The 18,879-nt window shown below is 42.0% G+C and overlaps 1 protein-coding gene across 1 annotated transcript; it reads left to right on the top strand.

Annotated features, from left to right (window-relative positions):
- Positions 1–12,167: 12,167 nt before the first annotated feature.
- Positions 12,168–18,647, top strand: rpl7l1 (ribosomal protein L7-like 1). Its single transcript, XM_071531706.1, has 6 exons — positions 12,168–12,208; positions 12,734–12,842; positions 14,951–15,114; positions 16,658–16,795; positions 17,241–17,350; positions 17,755–18,647. Exons 1-6 carry the CDS (start codon positions 12,195–12,197, stop codon positions 17,961–17,963), a joined length of 744 nt encoding a protein of 247 aa, XP_071387807.1. The 5' UTR covers positions 12,168–12,194; the 3' UTR covers positions 17,964–18,647.
- Positions 18,648–18,879: the final 232 nt, after the last annotated feature.

Raw genomic sequence — 18,879 nt, 5'->3', positions numbered from 1 at the left:
CTTATTGGTTGGAGTGCTGAAGTATTGGCATTTTATTGTTAGGTATTGAGGATGGCACAGTACAGGCCGTACTTCCACTTCATGTCATCTATATTTTTTTTTAAACAATTACTACTGTACTCTACACACAGAGATATCTCTACAATCCCTTTAACAATATAGCCAATGTAGTCAAGCAGGTTACATAAAGACATGGGTACATAAAGACATCAAAGACATGTATGTTAGGGTTAATACTGCTGTCAGTGCCCCTGACCAAGGCACTGGCAAAAGGGTTCCCGGGCGCTGTACTGCGGCTGCCCACTGCTCCTAGGGTGTGTATAGGATGGGTCAAATGCAGAGGACAAATTTCCCTCATTCTGAAATTTCAATAAATGCTTCATTTTAAATGTCAAAGTCACACACATCTGGTTATTCCTCCTGTGAAACAAAAGATGGAAAACAAATATGTGGGAGTTTTGTTTTTGATAATGGTGAACAGACAATAAGCACATATATAACTCAAACAATAAGGCAATAATAAATAAAAGAAAGGCATACAAAATATCTTGTTATAAATCAGGATTTATAACAAGGTTACATAGGTATTAAACTATTTTTGGATGTCTGGAAACAATTTTGGTGATGTAGGAAGTTACATGTAAGCCCGGCTGTATAAATGGTTCTGCCAAATGCTTAAAATGTAAATTGATCAGCACGGCCACACCCGTCTCTGCCTGCTGCACTCTGGAGGTTAAAGGTCAGACATTTATAATATTTAAAATATCATCCCATCTTAGTTTTGGTTAAAAACCTTGCTGCTGCATTTTATAGGTGAGGGATTTCTGACAAGGGAGAAAAGAGAGTTACAGTACCTTAAGTAGGTCAGCAAACAAGCACAGATCCTGAACAGACCCACAGGCCAGTGTTCAATGTTCCTAATAAAAAATGTGAAATTTAATACAGCATTTTTGATTGATCCTTATTTTTCTTCAGTAAATTGGATCTGTATTTATTTAAGCAAGTACAAATAGTTAACAATTTTAATAGAAAACCTAGCTTGCTGTTGAATTTCTCATGGCATTTGTATTGGAAAACCGAAAAGAAAAAAACAAACAAAAAACAAATACCGTCAATATCGTCATACCATCAATATTGTGAAAAATATTGTGATATGATATTTTTGCCATATCGTCCCAGTCCTACCCAATGCATTGAAGCACTGCGACATGGTTATCGGTTAATTAATTCCAACAAGAAGACATTTCCTATGGTGTGATTTTAAATGGCAAAAACGCATTCACTGATGTACCTTAATTGTTTTGGGGGGGTTTTGACAATCAACGTGTATCCTTTTTCATGTGTCCATCTATTATTCACCTTCTCAATTAATTCTTTGGAGTGCTATATTATGCCATAACAATAAAACAATTAATCCATGATGATATTATCATGCTGTTAATGTTTGCAACACAGTTCATGTCATCATGTCACCTTATCCTATAGCTATTTTGTCAGCTAGTTACTCCTCACCTGTGTAGAATGAAACGCTCCTCCATTTAGAGTAAAACATTGAGAAGGGTATCCCTATAATTGTAATACATATAACGAATATAATATAAATAAATATCACTTTGTGTCACGTCACTTCTGGGTCACTGCTGTTCACTTTTTATCTGGATACCTTGTTTTTTGCCTTGCTTGGGGTTTTTCAATTGACTACTGCCATATGTATGGATTATTGAGCTAGCTAGCCAGAGAATCTGGAAGACCCAACCACTGTTCAGAGGAAGCTAGATCAGCATCATTAACAGCATTGTGCTGTATGGACTAACTTCACTGAACTTAAAGCCCCAAGAGACTATTGTTGCTAGCAGACAGCCACCAGACATCTAGCTTGCTGCTAGCGACTTCTCCTTGACTCTTGTACTGGAACTGTTATAAATCTCTCCTGTAGGGGGCGCTCTCAGAATTTGTAATGGGTTTAGTTACCTGCTTTTATTAGTAGAAGAAGTGGGTGTCAGGAAGTGATTATTTTCTGTTGTAGTTGAGAGAGATGTTCAGTCAACACCATCCAGCAAGTACCCCTGAAGTGCCATCCGTTTGTTGTTTACCCTTTCAGTGACAATATTTGTAAGTAATTTAAATGTAAAGCATTATATTGATGTTGTGTATTGCTTGTTTTTGCATTTCATGCAACTTATATGTTTTTTGCCTTGTATATTTTTCAGTTTCACCTTTCTGCATTAAAAACCTGCCAGATATAACAACCTACCTGTTCCTTGGAGGTTCAAGTGTAGAAAAGTTTAACTTGCTGTGAAGGCTTACTACAGCTCATTATGACAACGCTGAGAGATAGCAGTACTATCTCTCAGTACTAGAACTCTGTTGCCGGCTATTGGCTCAACTGGTCCGGCAAACCCAAATCTGTGGTGAAGCCTGACATCTAATGGTGAAAAGTAGGGTACTGCACTGGCAATCTGTTATTGGCTGATCTTTGGTGCCAGGTGATGTCACCTTCTATAGAGTACAACAGGTGGTGACATCACCTGGCACCAAAGATCAGCCAATAGCAGATTGTGATTAGATGTCAGGCTTCACCACAGATTTGGATTTGGAGTTCAGTTATTTTTTAACAATTAAGGGCCTTGGCCGGTTTCTCCCGCTACAGCAGAGCTGTTTTAATTAAGAGCTACATACAAACAACAGGCTCCTTTTTGGGGCCCTTGCCTGTAAGTTTTTATCATGTGTCTTACTTATAAATATTCTACTGCATTATTATTTTATCCTGGGCCCTTGCTTATCCAAGTCTGGTGCAGAGTTTCTTTTATCCTGTATTTTAGTGTTCCTGTCGCCTAATTATTTTAACTCAATATGCCTTTTCAAGACTCTTGGCTTCTGGACAAGGCCAATAGACATATAGTGACTGAAAGGAGGACATAGGCAGCTCTCAGAGGAACTTTGATTGAAGGACTCACTGACTGGTTTCACTGACACAGCTACAGCCCAGTCAAATAGGATAGTTGCACTAATTTCAGCCATCATGGATCGAGCAATGTTGTGGGACACCTTGGATGACAGGGAATTGGTTCATCCTGCTTGTGCCTCCACTCTGCCTGACCCTGTTGGTGTTGGTTCTGCTGACCCCGACTGTGTTGGTCTTGACCCTGCTATATCAAGCCGATCCCGCCCAGCCCTGCCCCTCCTGGGCCTGCTGCACCTGGCTCCAACACTTCTGGTCTCGCTGTGCATGTCCTTGCCACTCCCTACTGCTCCTGGCCCTGCTGCTCCTGACCCTGCTGCTCCAGGTCTTGCTGTTCTTGGTGCCATTCCTGCCCCCGCTGCGTTCACCCCTGCTGCTCCTGGCCCTGGTGCACCTTGCTTTACCACTGGCCTCACCACTCCTAGTCTCGCCGGTATACCCTTCTCCCGATTAACTTAGCCTCCATGACAAGTCCACCCTCATTGTGGGCTCCTCAGTGGTCCTGCACTGTCCCTCGATGGCAAGGAAACCCTATGCTGCCCTAGTGCCCGATACAGGACCCTTTGGTCATATTGGTTTTTGTCTCTCCCAAAGGGTCCTGTGCTGCTCCATCAAGAATTCTCCCTAAAAATGTCTACAAAAGTCGAATTTCACTTGCCCAAACAGATGTCCGTAATCCTTCACTTGTCTACTTTCACTACGCTGGCATGCGCAGTACTGGTGAAGAAGTCGAAGTGTCTGTCGGCCATCTTTGAATTCATTACAATGGAGATTTTGGGTATACTTGTCTTTAACTACGTTTTAAAGTTTATTAGTTTACAGTGAAGTGAAGAATTACATATTGAATATAATCCACAGAATTCAGCACTATTAAAAACTCCTTGGTTTTACAGTCAGCTACATTATCCTACATTAAAATCACCTATGATCATAATGTTGTCATAATCACTACTGGCCCCGCTGTGCCTGTCCTTGCCGCTCCTAGCGCTAACGCTCTGGCCCTGGTGCTCCTGGTCTTGTTGCTCTTGGTGCTGTTTCTGCTGATCCAGATCAAGATGGCGCCGCGGATGGCTGCCTCGGTGTGTTGGTGCGCATTGTTTTGTCTTATTTTGTTTGTTAATTCAGTGTTTTGCTACAGTACAGCGAGCTCTTTCACCAGAAAAGAGCTCATGAACATCAGGGATTCAACCCCTAAGGATTATTTTCCCACTTTCATCGCCCCATCTGTGGAATTACTGGACATTCTGGTCAAAGGTGCACTCACCTTTGTAAACACAGTGAAACGCCGGAGGAGAGGAAAACGGGCCGGTGCGCTTGTGCGTCTCCGCCGGCGCGGACTCCGCACTCCGTTACCGGGAATATTTCTCTCTAACGTGCGTTCACTGAGAAACAAACTGGACGAACTTCAGCTACTGTTGGGGAAGAACAGAGACTTTTCTTCATCTTCCGTTCTGTGCTTCACGGAGACGTGGCTATGTGGATTGATACCGGACTCTGCGCTGCAGCTGGCAGGATTCCAACTCTTCAGAGCGGATCGCCACACGGAGCTCTCCGGCAAGACGAAAGGTGGAGGTATCTGTTTTTATACAAACAGTGGATGGTGTAAGGATGTGACAGTAATTCTACAGCACTGTTCTCCCGATCTGGAATCACTTTTCATAAACTGTAAACCCTTCTACTCCCCTCGTGAGTTTGTTTCATTCATTCTGGTCGGTGTTTACATTCCACCGCAGGCCAACGTGCAGGAGGCACAGCGCATGCTCGCCGACCAGATACTGTGTGTGGAGCGGACAAACCCGGATTCCTTAGTTATTGTAATCGGTGACTTTAACAAAGGAAATCTCTCCCATGAACTCCCTAAATACAGACAGTTTATTAAATGCCCGACCAGAGAGGAGAACACTCTGGATCACTGTTACACCACAGTAAGCAGTGCCTATCACGCCGTTCCCCGCGCTGCACTGGGACACTCTGACCACGTCATGATCCACCTGATTCCTGCTTACAGGCAGAAATTAAAGCTCTGCAAACCTGTGGTGAGGACATCAAAAAAGTGGACCAGTGAAGCTGTGGAAGATCTTCAGGCGTGCTTGGACTGCACTGACTGGGAGGTTTTCAGGACTGCTACCAACAGTCTGGACGAGTACACAGAGGCTGTGACATCATACATTAGCTTCTGTGAGGACAGTTGTGTACCATCACGCACTACGGTGAGGTACAACAACGACAAACCCTGGTTCACAGCCAAACTCAGACAGCTAAGGTCAGAGAAGGAAGAGGCGTTTAGGAGTGGGGACAGAGTCAGGTTTATAGAGTCAAAGTACAGGTTTAGCAAGGCGGTGAGAGAAGCTAAACGACTGTACTCTGAGAAACTCCAACACCAGTTCTCAGCCAACGACTCTGCTTCTGTCTGGAAAGGGCTCAGACAGATCACCAACTACAAACCTAGAGCCCCCCACTCTGCTAACGACTTGCGCCTGGCCAACAACCTGAATGAGTTCTACTGCCGCTTTGAAAGACAATGGGACAGTCCTGACACCTCTCCACAGCTGCCCACCTCAGAGCCCCCCTCCCCCCCTACCACAGTGACGACTTTCTCCATCCTGGACAGGGACGTTAACAGGCTTTTCAAGAGACAGAACCCCCGCAAAGCAGCCGGGCCAGACTCTGTCTCTCCATCCACCCTGAAGCACTGTGCCGATCAGCTGTCTCCGGTGTTCACAGACATTTTCAACACCTCACTGGAGACATGCCACGTTCCAGCCTGCTTCAAGACCTCCACCATCATCCCTGTCCCCAAAAAGCCAAGGACCACAGGACTTAATGACTACAGACCCGTCGCCCTGACCTCTGTGGTGATGAAGTCTTTTGAACGCCTTGTGCTGTCACACCTCAAAAACTTCACTGACCCCATCCTGGACCCCCTGCAGTTCGCCTACAGAGCCAACAGGTCTGTAGACGACGCAATAAACATGGCCCTCCACTTCATCCTCCAGCACCTGGACTCCTCAGGAACCTACGCCAGGATCCTGTTTGTGGACTTCAGCTCTGCCTTTAACACTATCATCCCGGCTCTGCTACAGGACAAGCTCTCCCAGCTGAGTGTGCCTGACTCCACCTGCAGGTGGATCACAGACTTTCTGTCGGACAGAAAGCAGCACGTGAAGCTGGGAAAACATGTCTCTGACTCCCGGACCATCAGCACCGGTTCCCCCCAAGGCTGCGTTCTTTCCCCTCTACTCTTCTCCCTGTACACCAACAGCTGCACCTCTAGTCACCAGTCTGTCAAGCTCCTGAAGTTCGCGGACGACACCACCCTCATTGGGCTCATCTCCGGTGGGGATGAGTCAGCCTACAGGCAGGAGATCGACCGCCTGGTGTCCTGGTGCGGACTGAACAACCTAGAGCTCAACGCTGTGAAGACAGTGGAGATGGTTGTGGACTACAGGAAGAACCCAGCCCCACTCACCCCCATCACCCTGAGAGACTCCCCAGTCGACACTGTGGAGTCCTTCCGCTTCCTGGGCTCCATCATCACCCAGGACCTCAAGTGGGAGCTGAACATCAGCTCCCTCACCAAAAAAGCGCAGCAGAGGATGTACTTTCTGCGGCAGCTGAGGAAGTTCAACCTGCCGAAGACGATGATGGTGCACTTCTACACCTCCATCATTGAGTCCATCCTCACCTCCTCCATCACCATCTGGTACGCTGCTGCCACTGCCAAGGACAAGGGCAGACTGCAGCGTATCATTCGCTCTGCTGAGAAGGTGATTGGCTGCAATCTGCCTTCCCTCCAGGACCTGTACGCCTCCAGGACCCTGAGGCGAGCAAGAAAGATTGTGGCCGACCCCTCTCACCCTGGACACAAACTATTTGAAACACTCCCCTCTGGTAGGAGGCTGCGGTCCATCAGGACCAAAACCTCACGCCACAAGAACAGTTTCTTCCCGTCTGCAGCTGGCCTCATCAACAAGGCCCGGGACCCCCACTGACACAGTCCCTTATCCCCCCCCCCCATACCTTTGCACATTCTTGGAAAAATGTTTGCACATACCTGTACAAACTGTACATTTCATTCACTATTGCACATATATATTTGTACATATTTTTATTTCTTATTTCTTATTATATTTTTTATTATATTTTTAATTGTATTATTATTATTTTTATTTTATTTTATTATTTTTATGTTTATTGTATGCACCTCCATGCCAAAGCAAATTCCTTGTACTGTGAAAACTTACTTGGCAATAAACATTATTCTGATTCTGATTCTGATTCTGATTCTGCCCCCGATGCTCCTGGCCCTGCCTGGTCTACCACTCCTAGCCCTGCCGCTCCTGGTCCTGCCGAATACCCTTCTCCTGATTACCCTAGCCTCTGTTCACCCCCGTTTTGGGCTCCTCAGTCGTCTGACACATCTCCCTTGATGGTGTTTAAACCCTGTGCTGCCCTGGTGCCCGGGTCTCTGACAGTAATTCCTTTATTGTCTTTTTATTACTGCTGTCCTATTATCCCCTTGCCTCCTCTGTTATTTTACATGTGGGCCTGAATGACATTAAGCTGCACGGAAAAACTCAAGGACGATTTCAAGGCCCTGATTAACACTCTCCTGGACTCAAATAAACGTTGCATAATGTCTGGTCCTCTGCCCTCCCCTAGTTTTGGAGATATAAAATAAAGCAGTGTCTGACAGCTACACATCTGGCTGAAAAGCCACTGCCATGCTATAGCAATCCCTTTTGTGGACAATTTAACCACTTTTCTGGACAGACCCTACCTGTTTAGGCAAGATGGAGTTCACCCACATGGGTCCGGCTCTCATCTGTTGTCTTAAATATGACCCTTACTCTGCAGTTCTGTAAGTCACCCCTTCTGCCTTTTGCGGATCCCCCTGCTGCCTGAAGTTTGGTGAGTCCAATCCACAAAAGCTATAATCTCTGTGTTTCTGGTATTCCTGTAATAGTAGATTGTAGACCTTATAGCTCTTCAAAGAACGTAGATGGCAGGAACCTAAACAACTTAGTACTGGTTCAGACTTCTTACCCCATTGTACTAGCCTCTGCTCCTGACTGTGTACCTTCTGTATCATCACGTATCATCAAATGTGGCCTGTGGAATGTACGATTTTTGTCCGACTTTTATTGTTAATGATATTATCTCTCCTAACTGCCTTGATTTTATATTTTTAACAGGAACATGGATTGACTTAGACTCTGAGTCCATCATAGCACTGAAACTGCTCTGATTAAAGTTTCCAACATTTGCCCAAACTCTGATAATGGGGATTGCCCGATTTTAGTTTTGTTAGACCTTTCTTCTGCTTTTGATGCGGTGGACCACTCGATTTTAATTGCTTTGTTAACATGGAAGTAATAACAGAAAGTAGTAGTGTTTACAGTCTCTGAAGCTTGTGTTCTGGGATATTTCTCACCATGAATTCAGTGGCATCTGGTAGACTTTAAAATTTGGGGATGAAGTGTGACTTGATGAAGTGTGTGAAGTACAAATCAATATATTTGCAGCTCCTCGGCTCGTCTCTCTTCAGTCTGCTCATTGCCTGATGCTCAACGATGATGAAATAGAAGTAATTGTTTTTGGCTGAAGAGTGAATAGAGAACGTGTTGGGGCATCGCTGGCTCCTTTATGACTGGGTTGTAAACAACAGACCTGACCTCAGTTTTTCATCATCATCAAATTTAGACCTTGTTTTGTTGGATGCCGAAAACCTCATACATGCCTTTGTCTCAGGTAGACTAGATGACTGTTACGCTCTTTTGCTGGCCTCCCAAAGAATTCGATCAACCGATTACGACTTATTCAAAATGCTGCATCTCATGCAAACAGAATACATAGTTCACCACATCTGATTGGCCAAATGAAGATTGCATTAATTATGACAATAGGCTGAGGTTTGATAAATATGAGAGTCAAGTCCAGAGTCACTGCTCAGTGGGACAGAGACCAAGGATTCACCATAGATGCATGAGAACCATCTGCAAGCTTAATACATATGGTATGAAAAAATAGGGATTTCTAAAATAAGGTGAACATTTTTTTTTTTTTTTGGAATTACATTCCTTGTCGGAATTACATATTCTTGCGTAAAGAAGTATTTTCTAAATTGTGATTGAGATATGTGTCTGTATTTATGGTGATTCATTTGAAACTGAAAATATTGTTTAGCAAGATAGCAGAAGCCAGAAGGCATGGAAACTGAATTCATTTTCAACAGGACTGATGGTGTTAAGGACATACATCTCTGTTATGAATCAGAAAATGTATCTTGCATAATGGAAATCACCCCTTTAACAATACGTGTATTATTGTATATTTTGCTTGGCTCATTATCTGTTATAACAACGTGCGGAAACCTTCTTGTAATAATTTCCATCATTTACTTCAAACAGCTCCACACTCCAACTAACTACCTCATCCTCTCTCTGGCTGTGTCTGACCTCCTTGTAGGAGCTTTAGTCTTGCCATTCAGCATGGCACTCTCAGTAAGCTCATGTTTGCATTTTAGAGATTTAATTTGTAAATTACGAGTCAGCATTGAAGTTTTACTAACTACATCTTCTATTCTGAATTTGTGTTTTATTTCTACTGACAGATATTATGCAGTGTGTCAGCCTTTGAGGTATAGAACTAAAATCAATTCTCATGTTGCTGCGATCATGATCCTGGTGAGTTGGGTGGTTTCTGCCCTAGTTGGAATTGCCATCATAATTCTGGGATTTACACAAGGAAAAGGAAAGGAAGGAAAATGTGAAGGAAGGTGTTTTATATTTCATATTTCAATTTCAGTCATCGTAGGATGTATTTTCTCATTTTACCTCCCAGGAATCATAATGCTCAGCATCTACCTAAAGATTTTCCTGGTGGCACAGAGACAGGCACGTAGCATCCAGAACACAAACTGTCAGAGCATAAAGTCTGGAGCATCTGTCAGTAAAATGGAGAGAAAGGCCACAAAAACCTTAGCTATTGTTATGGGAGTTTTTCTGATCTGTTGGGCTCCTTTCTTCATTTGTATCAACTTGAAGCCTTTAAATTATTCAATACCAGTTCCTGTGATGGAAACATTTTATTGGCTTGGTTGGTCAAATTCAATGCTCAATCCATTTGTTTATGCATTCTTTTACAGATGGTTTCGGATGGCTTTTAGAATGATAATTTCTGGCAAAATATTTCAAGGTGATTTTGCAAATTCAAAACTGCTTTGACTTATTGTTTGGTGTATTGAAGTATTGGCATTTTATTGTTAGGTATTGAGGATGGCACGATGCAGGTCAACGCCTTATTTCCACTTCATGTCATGTATATTTAAAAGAAAATAAAAAAAATACTACTGTACTCTACAGAGATATCTCTATAACCCCTTTAACAATATAGCCAATGTAGTCAAGCAGGGTACATAAATAAAAATAAACAACAGGCAACAGCATTACATAAACAGTGCATGTAGTAAATGTAATGAAAATAATGCTGACATGTTTTTTCCCCCATGAATTCATCTTACAGGGTCAAAACCAAGTGTCAATTGCATGCAATCTCAGATTAGCAATATTGCATTAAGCTGTTTTTTGAGTTTTGTTATAATAACAACAATGACATAATTCTTATAACATTGATAATGGCTGCTTTTGCTCATTCTGAAATTTAAAGAAATGCTTCATTTTAAATGTCAAAGTCACACACATCTGGTTATTCCTCCTGTGAAACAAAAGATGGAAAACAAATATGTGGGACTTTTGTTTTTGATGATGGTGAACAGACAAGCACATATGCAACAATACAAAAAACAAGACAATAATAAACAAAATACAGGAGAAAAAAAAATAAGTTACACTAATTGTAAGCCCAGCTGTAGCTAAAATGCTTACAATGTTAAATGGTCAGCATCTGAGGATCTCAGGTTGCATTCCACCAATGGAGGTTAAAGGTCAGAGATTTCACTAGGAGTAATCACATAAAATTAGCTCTAAAACCAGCAGTCTGCCAGTAGAAAGGTGCTAAAACTGGGGAAATACAACCCCATCTCTTAGTTTTGGTTAAAAGCCTTGCCACTGCATTTTATTAGAGAGGGATTTCTGACAAGGGAGCAAAGAGAGTTACAGTACTCTACACAAAACATGGATAACTTTCTTAAGGTCTGCAAAAGATAAGAAAAACAAAGCAGTAATCCTTAACTGGAGCAAGCAGCATGGAACACTCCTTACATGTTCATTAACACAGAGGTTTGAATCAAATATCAAGATCAATAGCAGCAGGATTCACACTGGCTGACAGACAACCAATGTGATGTTGATTCATGGCTGGTGACAAAATACTGTGAACTTCCCCCTAAAATACCTCAAATAGTAGTTTTGTGGTGTGTCAAATTGGTTGTTTGGTATAACATTGTCAATAATGCATAAAATAAACCTCATATGCAATACGATTTGTTTTTGTTATCCTGTGTCATTTCTGTTTCACATCACATAAGGAAGGCATAGTCTAGGACAGTGGTTCTCAACCAGGGGTCCTTGAGGGAGTTCCAGGGGGTCCCCAGCAAATTGATGAATTGTTTAACTTCAACATGATTTAATTTACAAGAGGTTAACATAATTAGAGAATGTAGAAGAATGACTATTTTGATCATAGTTTCACTGTTATCTCTCGACCTACAATACAGATAGTCATGGAATTCTGGACAAAATCATATCTGACAACAAAAATATTCTCAGATTTGGGTCCTAGAGACAAAATCTCATCAAATGGGGGTCTGTGGCCCTAATGTGGACTAAATGAAAAATATTGAGGATCACTGGTCTAGGAGATGGGGAGGAACAACTGAGAAATAGGATAAGATGACGTAAACTCTCATTTCACACTCTATATCAGTAGGTGGCAGTAATATTCTTACGTTGTGTGCGCTGCATTTACTCGCGCAATGAATCATGGGAGAATCACGGGATAACAAAAAATAAAATCGAGGCGCAATTATCACTTACACACAACGATGTGATTATTTCGATTATTATTTATATCGAGTACATAGCTGTTCACTAAGAGATTTTAAATTTGACCACTGCTCGCTGTTGCTCGTGTCTCAACAAGCAGTTAAATGTCTGCTAAACCAACATTTCCTATGGCGACTTATCTCCTCACATTTACATCGTCTCTGGACCAACGCGTTGACGTCATCTCTGAGCGACGTCGCAGCTTCACTGCGGTCATCACATTCACGATGGCAGAACCTGAGTATGTATTTGTCTTTTACTCACTATAGCTAGATCTAAATCCATCCCTCCCAATTTACTAACATTTTTATCCTTTCGTGTCTTTTCTAAGAAATAGACATTCAAATGATTCGGTCAAGAACTCTATTTAGAAAGTTGACGGTAGAAAATGTAGTTTCTTGTGAGCACAATTTCACATGGGCCTCTACCGTGTAGTGATGAGATGCTCACAACACAGCTATGTTTCTGTCAATATGGAACCATTTCTGTTTATTAAACATGGCATAAATGTAGCATGTAGCTTCCGTTTTGCATGTTTTTATGTTTGTGTTTTGTTTGGAATCGGCACAGAGCTGACTCGCTAAAGTTTGCTAGCAATCCATAAAAGTTACCAACACTTAACTGGAAAGTTAACGCTAGCTATAATTTATGTAATCGCAGTTAGTGCAATTTGGACAGTACTAAGTGTATTTGTTAACTTGCTAAACTATGACCAGTTTTCTGTTGTTTTCTTCACGGACGTTGTGTTTGTTTGTGCTCCTGTCAGAGTGAAAAAGGTGATCAAGTTGGTCCCTGAGTACCTCCTGAAAAGGAGAAAGGCATACCAGGCCATCAAAGCCACGCAAGCCAAGCTCGCACTGCTTGAGAAGAGAAAGGTAAGTGATGGTTTTCACTGAATTTGTTTAGCAGCTGATGTGTAAAGAAGCAATAACAGTGGGAATTTGTTCAAAACCCATCCAAAACAAATGCAGCATGACAATTATGCTGTATGCTATGATGAATGTCCACATAAGTACCACTTTAAAGACATGGCTTTACTAGCAAAATCTAGATTTAAAGGAAAAATCCACCCTAAAACACTTGAACACTGTTATAAAACAGCTATTGGCGCTGTACCTTAGGATTAGTTCTTTAGTGGTATTTTTTCTTTTTCCCAGGGGTAAAGGGCAAAACGTAGATGACGGCATGTCATGTCGAGATATTTCCAATGCAGTTACAACACAGTTTGATAGCAGGAAATGTCTGATCCATCTGAACAATCAATAGTAAACTTCAGGTTTTGGTGTCAGTCCCTAAGAATCAAAGAGCAAGAGGCTTCTTTCTAGACTCACCATTTTACACCGTCGTTCAACAATCAGACGGGGAGAAATCCATCGCAGAAAAGGCAGAGAGACCAATTTCTCCACTGACAGTATCCTCAATAGACCAGAATGCATCGCAGCCACAAGACATGTGTTTTGAGTAGTGATGGGCGGACTCGAAACAGCGTTTTGAAAGCTTCGACACTTTTGCGACACCGCCATGTTGAAACAATGCTTGGAGGCATGTATCAAAGTGGCCAAGTCACGTGATTTCAGCAAACGAAGCTTTGTTACATCGAATTGTTTCGAAACGTGTCACAGTTTTGGTGATTGGACTCTAGGGGCTCGAGCCTAAAGTGAACCTGTGTCAAATTTATGGCAACTACTGATCTGATCTCGAATCAGTTGTCATAACTTAGACTCATACTAACTGACTGACTCAAACAAGTTTTAGCTGATCTGCAGTCAGTGATTCCAGGTTTCCTGCAGATCACCCGATGTGCCTTCCCGCTAATATTTACAATAAAAACAAATAAACATGGCCAAATGTTGTCAGTTTTCATGTAGGAGAGAGAGACGAGAGTCATTCTGGCTGATACTCAGAGAGATTTAGTTGATTTAGAGAAATGGAGGGAGCAAGAAATATAAACAACTACAAATTGTTTTCTTTAATAAAAATAATTCCTGATAACACGTAAATTCCTATTCCATACACTACTTTTATACACAAATGTTTATTTCATACACAAATTAAGTTTACATTATTTCATACACAAATTAAGATATAAGCATATAAATGCCTTCTTATATATGTCTACAAATGGAACATAAATATTGTATATAAGCTATACTGTCATACATACTTTACACAAATGATATCATGAAAATGATTAAAATACAACCATATGAAGGCCTCCATATTCTACATAACTTAAGGTCCGTTTATTTCAGGATATCTTAGACTACTCTTAAATGAAAATATATGCAAGTAACTTCCAAATCGTCTAATCATTACAGGTGTTGTTTTGGGTCTTCCCATTGCATTTACACGCATTTGACCAGCAGATGTAGCCAGCGCGCAGTGTTTTGAGTGTTTCGAAACTGAATCATTTCCCGAAGCAATTGGTTCAAAGCTTTAGAAAGCCTCGTTTCTCCCATCACTAGTTTTGAGTTCTCAACGTGGGGTCTGGGGACCACCAGGGGTCCTTGAGGGGGTTCCAGGGGGTCCCCAGCAAATTGATAATAATAATAATAATACATTAGTCTTGTACAGCGCTTTTCTAAGTACTCAAAGACGCTTCACAAACAGGGTAAAATCATTTAATAAGCGCATTTAAAAATAAGAAAATAGTAAAAACAAGAATAAAAGTAGGTGGTTAAAACCAGAGGAATCATGAATGATGAATTGTCGAACTTCATTATTTAATTTACAAGAAGTTAACACAATTAGAGAATGTAGAAGAATGATTATTGTCACTGTTATCTCTCTACCTACAACACAGATAGACATGATTTTGTTCACAATTCCATGACTAACAATAAAAATATGTTCAGATTTGGGTCCAAGAGAAAATATTTTATCAAATGGGGGTCTGTGGCCCTATTGTGGACTGAATTAGGGGTCCTTGATATGAAAAAGGTTGAGAATCACTGCTCTAAGCCATGTCTCTGTGTTCCTCTAGGTATCAAAAGGCAAACCCTTGAAGTTCAAGCGTTTGGAAGACTTCTTGAAAGACAGCCACCGGACGCATCGTGATGAAACCCGCATCCGGAGAGCTGAACGGAGACCGGCAGCCCCTCTGCTTCCTGCTAAGAGCAAACTGGCCTTCGCAGTCCGCATCAGAGAGTGAGTAGTTTGACTCGGCTGGTGTGTCACAGGGGGAACGGCGTCTTCAACAATTGCGAAGAGATGGCGATCGACTCTAAACGGACAAATCTGCAACCTGCTTCTTGCATCTTTTTCAGTGAACCTCTGTCCCACATGGACGCAACAGCAAACAAATGTCATACACACAAATCAGATCAGCCTATTGGGTGTTTATTTGCTTGCCCCCACCCCACCCCACCCCCAGATGTACCCACAATTCAGCTGTAGAGCAAACCTTTAGACGATTAGGGTACAGATCCTCCATCAGAATGTTTCTCAGTGACTCTAGTTGTTCCAACTTTGAGAGGGAGGTTGGTTGGTTCAGCAACTTTGAATTTAATTACCATAAAAATCTTAAAAGTAAATCTTAGTGGGTATTAAGGTATTGCTCTGGCAAAGCCTACTCTAGTGGAGATGCAACGGTGTGAGATTTTGATGGTACAGTTAGAGTCTGAGGAAATATTACGGTGTCAGGGTATTACGTTTATTAAGCAATTATATTAAGCAATTATTTTTACGCCACTAAGGACAGGGAAAACTCCAAACTCACCTCTACGTTGTAGAGTGTAAGTGACAATTTTATATTTAATCCCTACCAGTGTAACATTTCTTTCAGTAATTTACCACAAAGCTAAACGTGATTCAACAAGGGCTGCAACGATTAGTCAGCATAATCGACAAAATAGATTCTGCAAATTCGTAGACGTGGATTATTATAGATGCACCACATTTATACAATTTCATGCTCAATGCATGAAAGATATGCATTATCAACAGTCAATGATGCAATGTGCAAAGGAAGCACTGGATGGCAGCACTGCTTGAAATTCCTAGCTGGCCGTCATGCAGCAGAGAGGCAAAGAAGACATTCAGGCTGAAAATTCAACCGACGTTAAAAAAAAAAAAATTTGATTCTGAGTTTCAGAACAAAGTCTGAGAATATTTAAAATCTAACCACAATAATAGTCTAAGTCTTGTTTATTTATAACAGCCCTTTATCACAGTCAAGTCTCAAAGAGCTTTACATACATCATAAACATACTACATCATACATATACATATACTACATACAGTATATAGACACATAAACATCCTATACTAGGTCATGTACATGCTTCACATACAGTTTACTACATCATATACATACTTAACATCATATACATCATATACCATACTACACATAAACACACTTATGCCTATGGGCAATTTAGAGTCTTCGATTCACCTGACTTGCATGTCTTTGGACTGTGGGAGGAAACCCACGCAAACCAGGGGAGAACATGCAAACTCCACACAGAAAGGACCGGGGCGGAGGCTTCTTACTGTAAGGCGACAGTATTAACCACTGAGCCACCGTGCCGCCCAATTATTACATCGTATTGTGGTTGTATCGTCCCATCCCTAATATTAACACAACGCAGCACAATTGTGGTTGTATATCTTTGTACAACGAAAATCCATATATATACGTGAACGAGCGTCGTCCCAGTTCAGTAAGCATCAGTGTCTCCTCTCCTGTTAGGGTCAAAGGTGTCAGTCCCAAAGTGATGAAAGTGGTCCAGATGTTGAGGCTGAGGAAGATCTTCAGCGGGGCCTTCGTCAAAATCAACAAGACTTCGGTAGCCATGATGAAGATGGTGGAGCCCTATGTGGCCTGGGGGTAAGTAACTGCTGACTAACGCTTGCCTGTTGCATCCCCTCTCCTTCCATCTTCCCTGTAGCTCTCTACTCACTACTATGTTGTAAAGCAGTAATGAAATGAAGCAGGCTAAAAGTTCTTCATATTTTAAAATGTGTAGTTTTTAATAGTTTTACATTGACTCACTGAAGGCAGGATGGATGGATTTAATATGAGGGGATGAGGAGGCACTGACTGAACAGTGTAATGTCTGTCTGCTGACTATTAGGGGAAAAACAACAAAAGCTGCACACGGTTTTGATGTGTACAACATTTGCAGAAATCCTTCCAACATGTGCTTAGCTGGAGATTGAAACATTTGCTATACCCAAGTGCCATTCAGTCACGTCTTCATTGGCTGCGTCCATTGTCCTTTACTAATTAAACTTGGATTGAACTCGGCTTGTTGCTTATCCCATCCCAACAGATTTCCCAATTTGAAGTCTGTGCGTGAGCTCATTCTGAAGAGGGGGCAGACCAGGATAGGCAGGCGGCGAGTTCCTCTCACAGACAACACCCTCATTGAGCAGCACATGGGTAAGTCTCCTCCGTTGTGATACAGCCAATACAATATGGCAGCAGGGTGTCGTGTTAAAGTATCCTTGAGCAAGACATTCGACCCTGCAAGCGGGCTGTGTGCGGTTTACTTGTGTCACGTTAGATGATTTCTAGGTATTGGAAGTTTAAAATGTTTTAACAATTGCCTCTCGTCATTTGAAGCCACCAACTTTGTGATGTTGCCTAGTGCAGCTTTAAATAATGTTTGAACCTGTAAATTGACAGCTTTTCCCTATGCTTCATTTCTCCCTTTCTCTTCTGGCTTACACTCTTTTTACTGCAATTTCTGTCTCTCATCCCTCCCATCCTGTCTATCCATAACTTCCTCTTTCCCTGCCCTCCTCCTCCTCTCCATCACTCCCCTCTCTCCTCTCGTTTCTCAGGTAAACATGGCATCATCTGCTTAGAGGACCTGATCCACGAGATCTACTCAGTTGGTAAGAGCTTCCGGCCCGCCAACAACTTCCTGTTGCCGTTCAAGCTGTCAGTGGCTCGTCACGCTGCCAGGGATAAGGCCGGTCTCTTGAAGGACCTCGGAAACCCCGGATTCAGGGGGACAGACATTAACTCTGTCGTCAGGCAACTCAACTGAGGAGGAAGACGGGCAAGATGGACACTCGGCAGCAACTTCAAGGATGCTTTTCCTGGAGGATCCAATGCCAACGATGACAGAAAAATGTTTATTCTGTAGCTCGTGGGTTTTGCCCAGAGTTATACATTTATTTTCGGATGACATTTTGTACACTCATTCTTCTCTGGTTTCACCCCTTTACAGCAAGCTGGAAGAAATCAGAGGGACTAAATCGTTTTGTTCATGGAGTCCCCTGCCTTTCACATGTGCGCTCATGGTTTGAAAATAAGGCCATGTAGTGCACCTTACCCCAGACTATGATAGAAGCAGTTGTGCTCCTTTATGGTAATTTTTGTAACAGTATTTTGTGGGTTACAAATTGAAAAAGGAAAATATCTTAAAGGGTGATGTTGGCTACCAGTTGCTTGGTTCCTACACAGTATTCCTCGGGTTGTCAGAGGAATGGATCTGTGCTTGCTACATACAGAAGACAGTAATAATTAAATAATCAGGATGGGCTGTCCTGCATACAGGAGTCATTTATTGGGATCAATAGTTTTCAGTGTCAAAAGGTGTAAAGGCTCCTTCAAGGGCCATTCCACCCCCTCAAGAAAAAGAAAATCTGTGTGTAACACTGATTGAATGCGATTTAAATGTTTGTTTTTGCAATAAATGGAAACAAAACTGAATAGCTGCCTTTTGTAACAAGTTGCAAGATATTTGCATGATTAGAGGTGGAAATTATAAAAGGTAGATTTGCTATGTTGCAAAAACTGTTCCCGAGGACACACAAATTCTTACCTCTCCTGCACTGTTGATAATTTCTCCAGCAGTGGCAACTGTATAGTCTACACTCACTGAGCACTTTATTAGGAACACCTGTACATCTGCTTATTCATGCAATTATCCATTCAGACAATCATGTGGCAGCAGTGCA

The sequence above is a fragment of the Centroberyx affinis genome, unplaced genomic scaffold, assembly GCF_046629955.1.
Source record: "Centroberyx affinis isolate AG114_WGS23_722 - 3 ecotype Tasmania unplaced genomic scaffold, CSIRO-AGI_Caff_v1 ptg000146l_1, whole genome shotgun sequence".
Classification (NCBI taxonomy): domain Eukaryota; kingdom Metazoa; phylum Chordata; class Actinopteri; order Beryciformes; family Berycidae; genus Centroberyx; species Centroberyx affinis.
The sequence above is the reverse complement of the archived record's forward strand: the minus strand, read 5'-3'. Positions and strand labels throughout refer to the sequence as shown.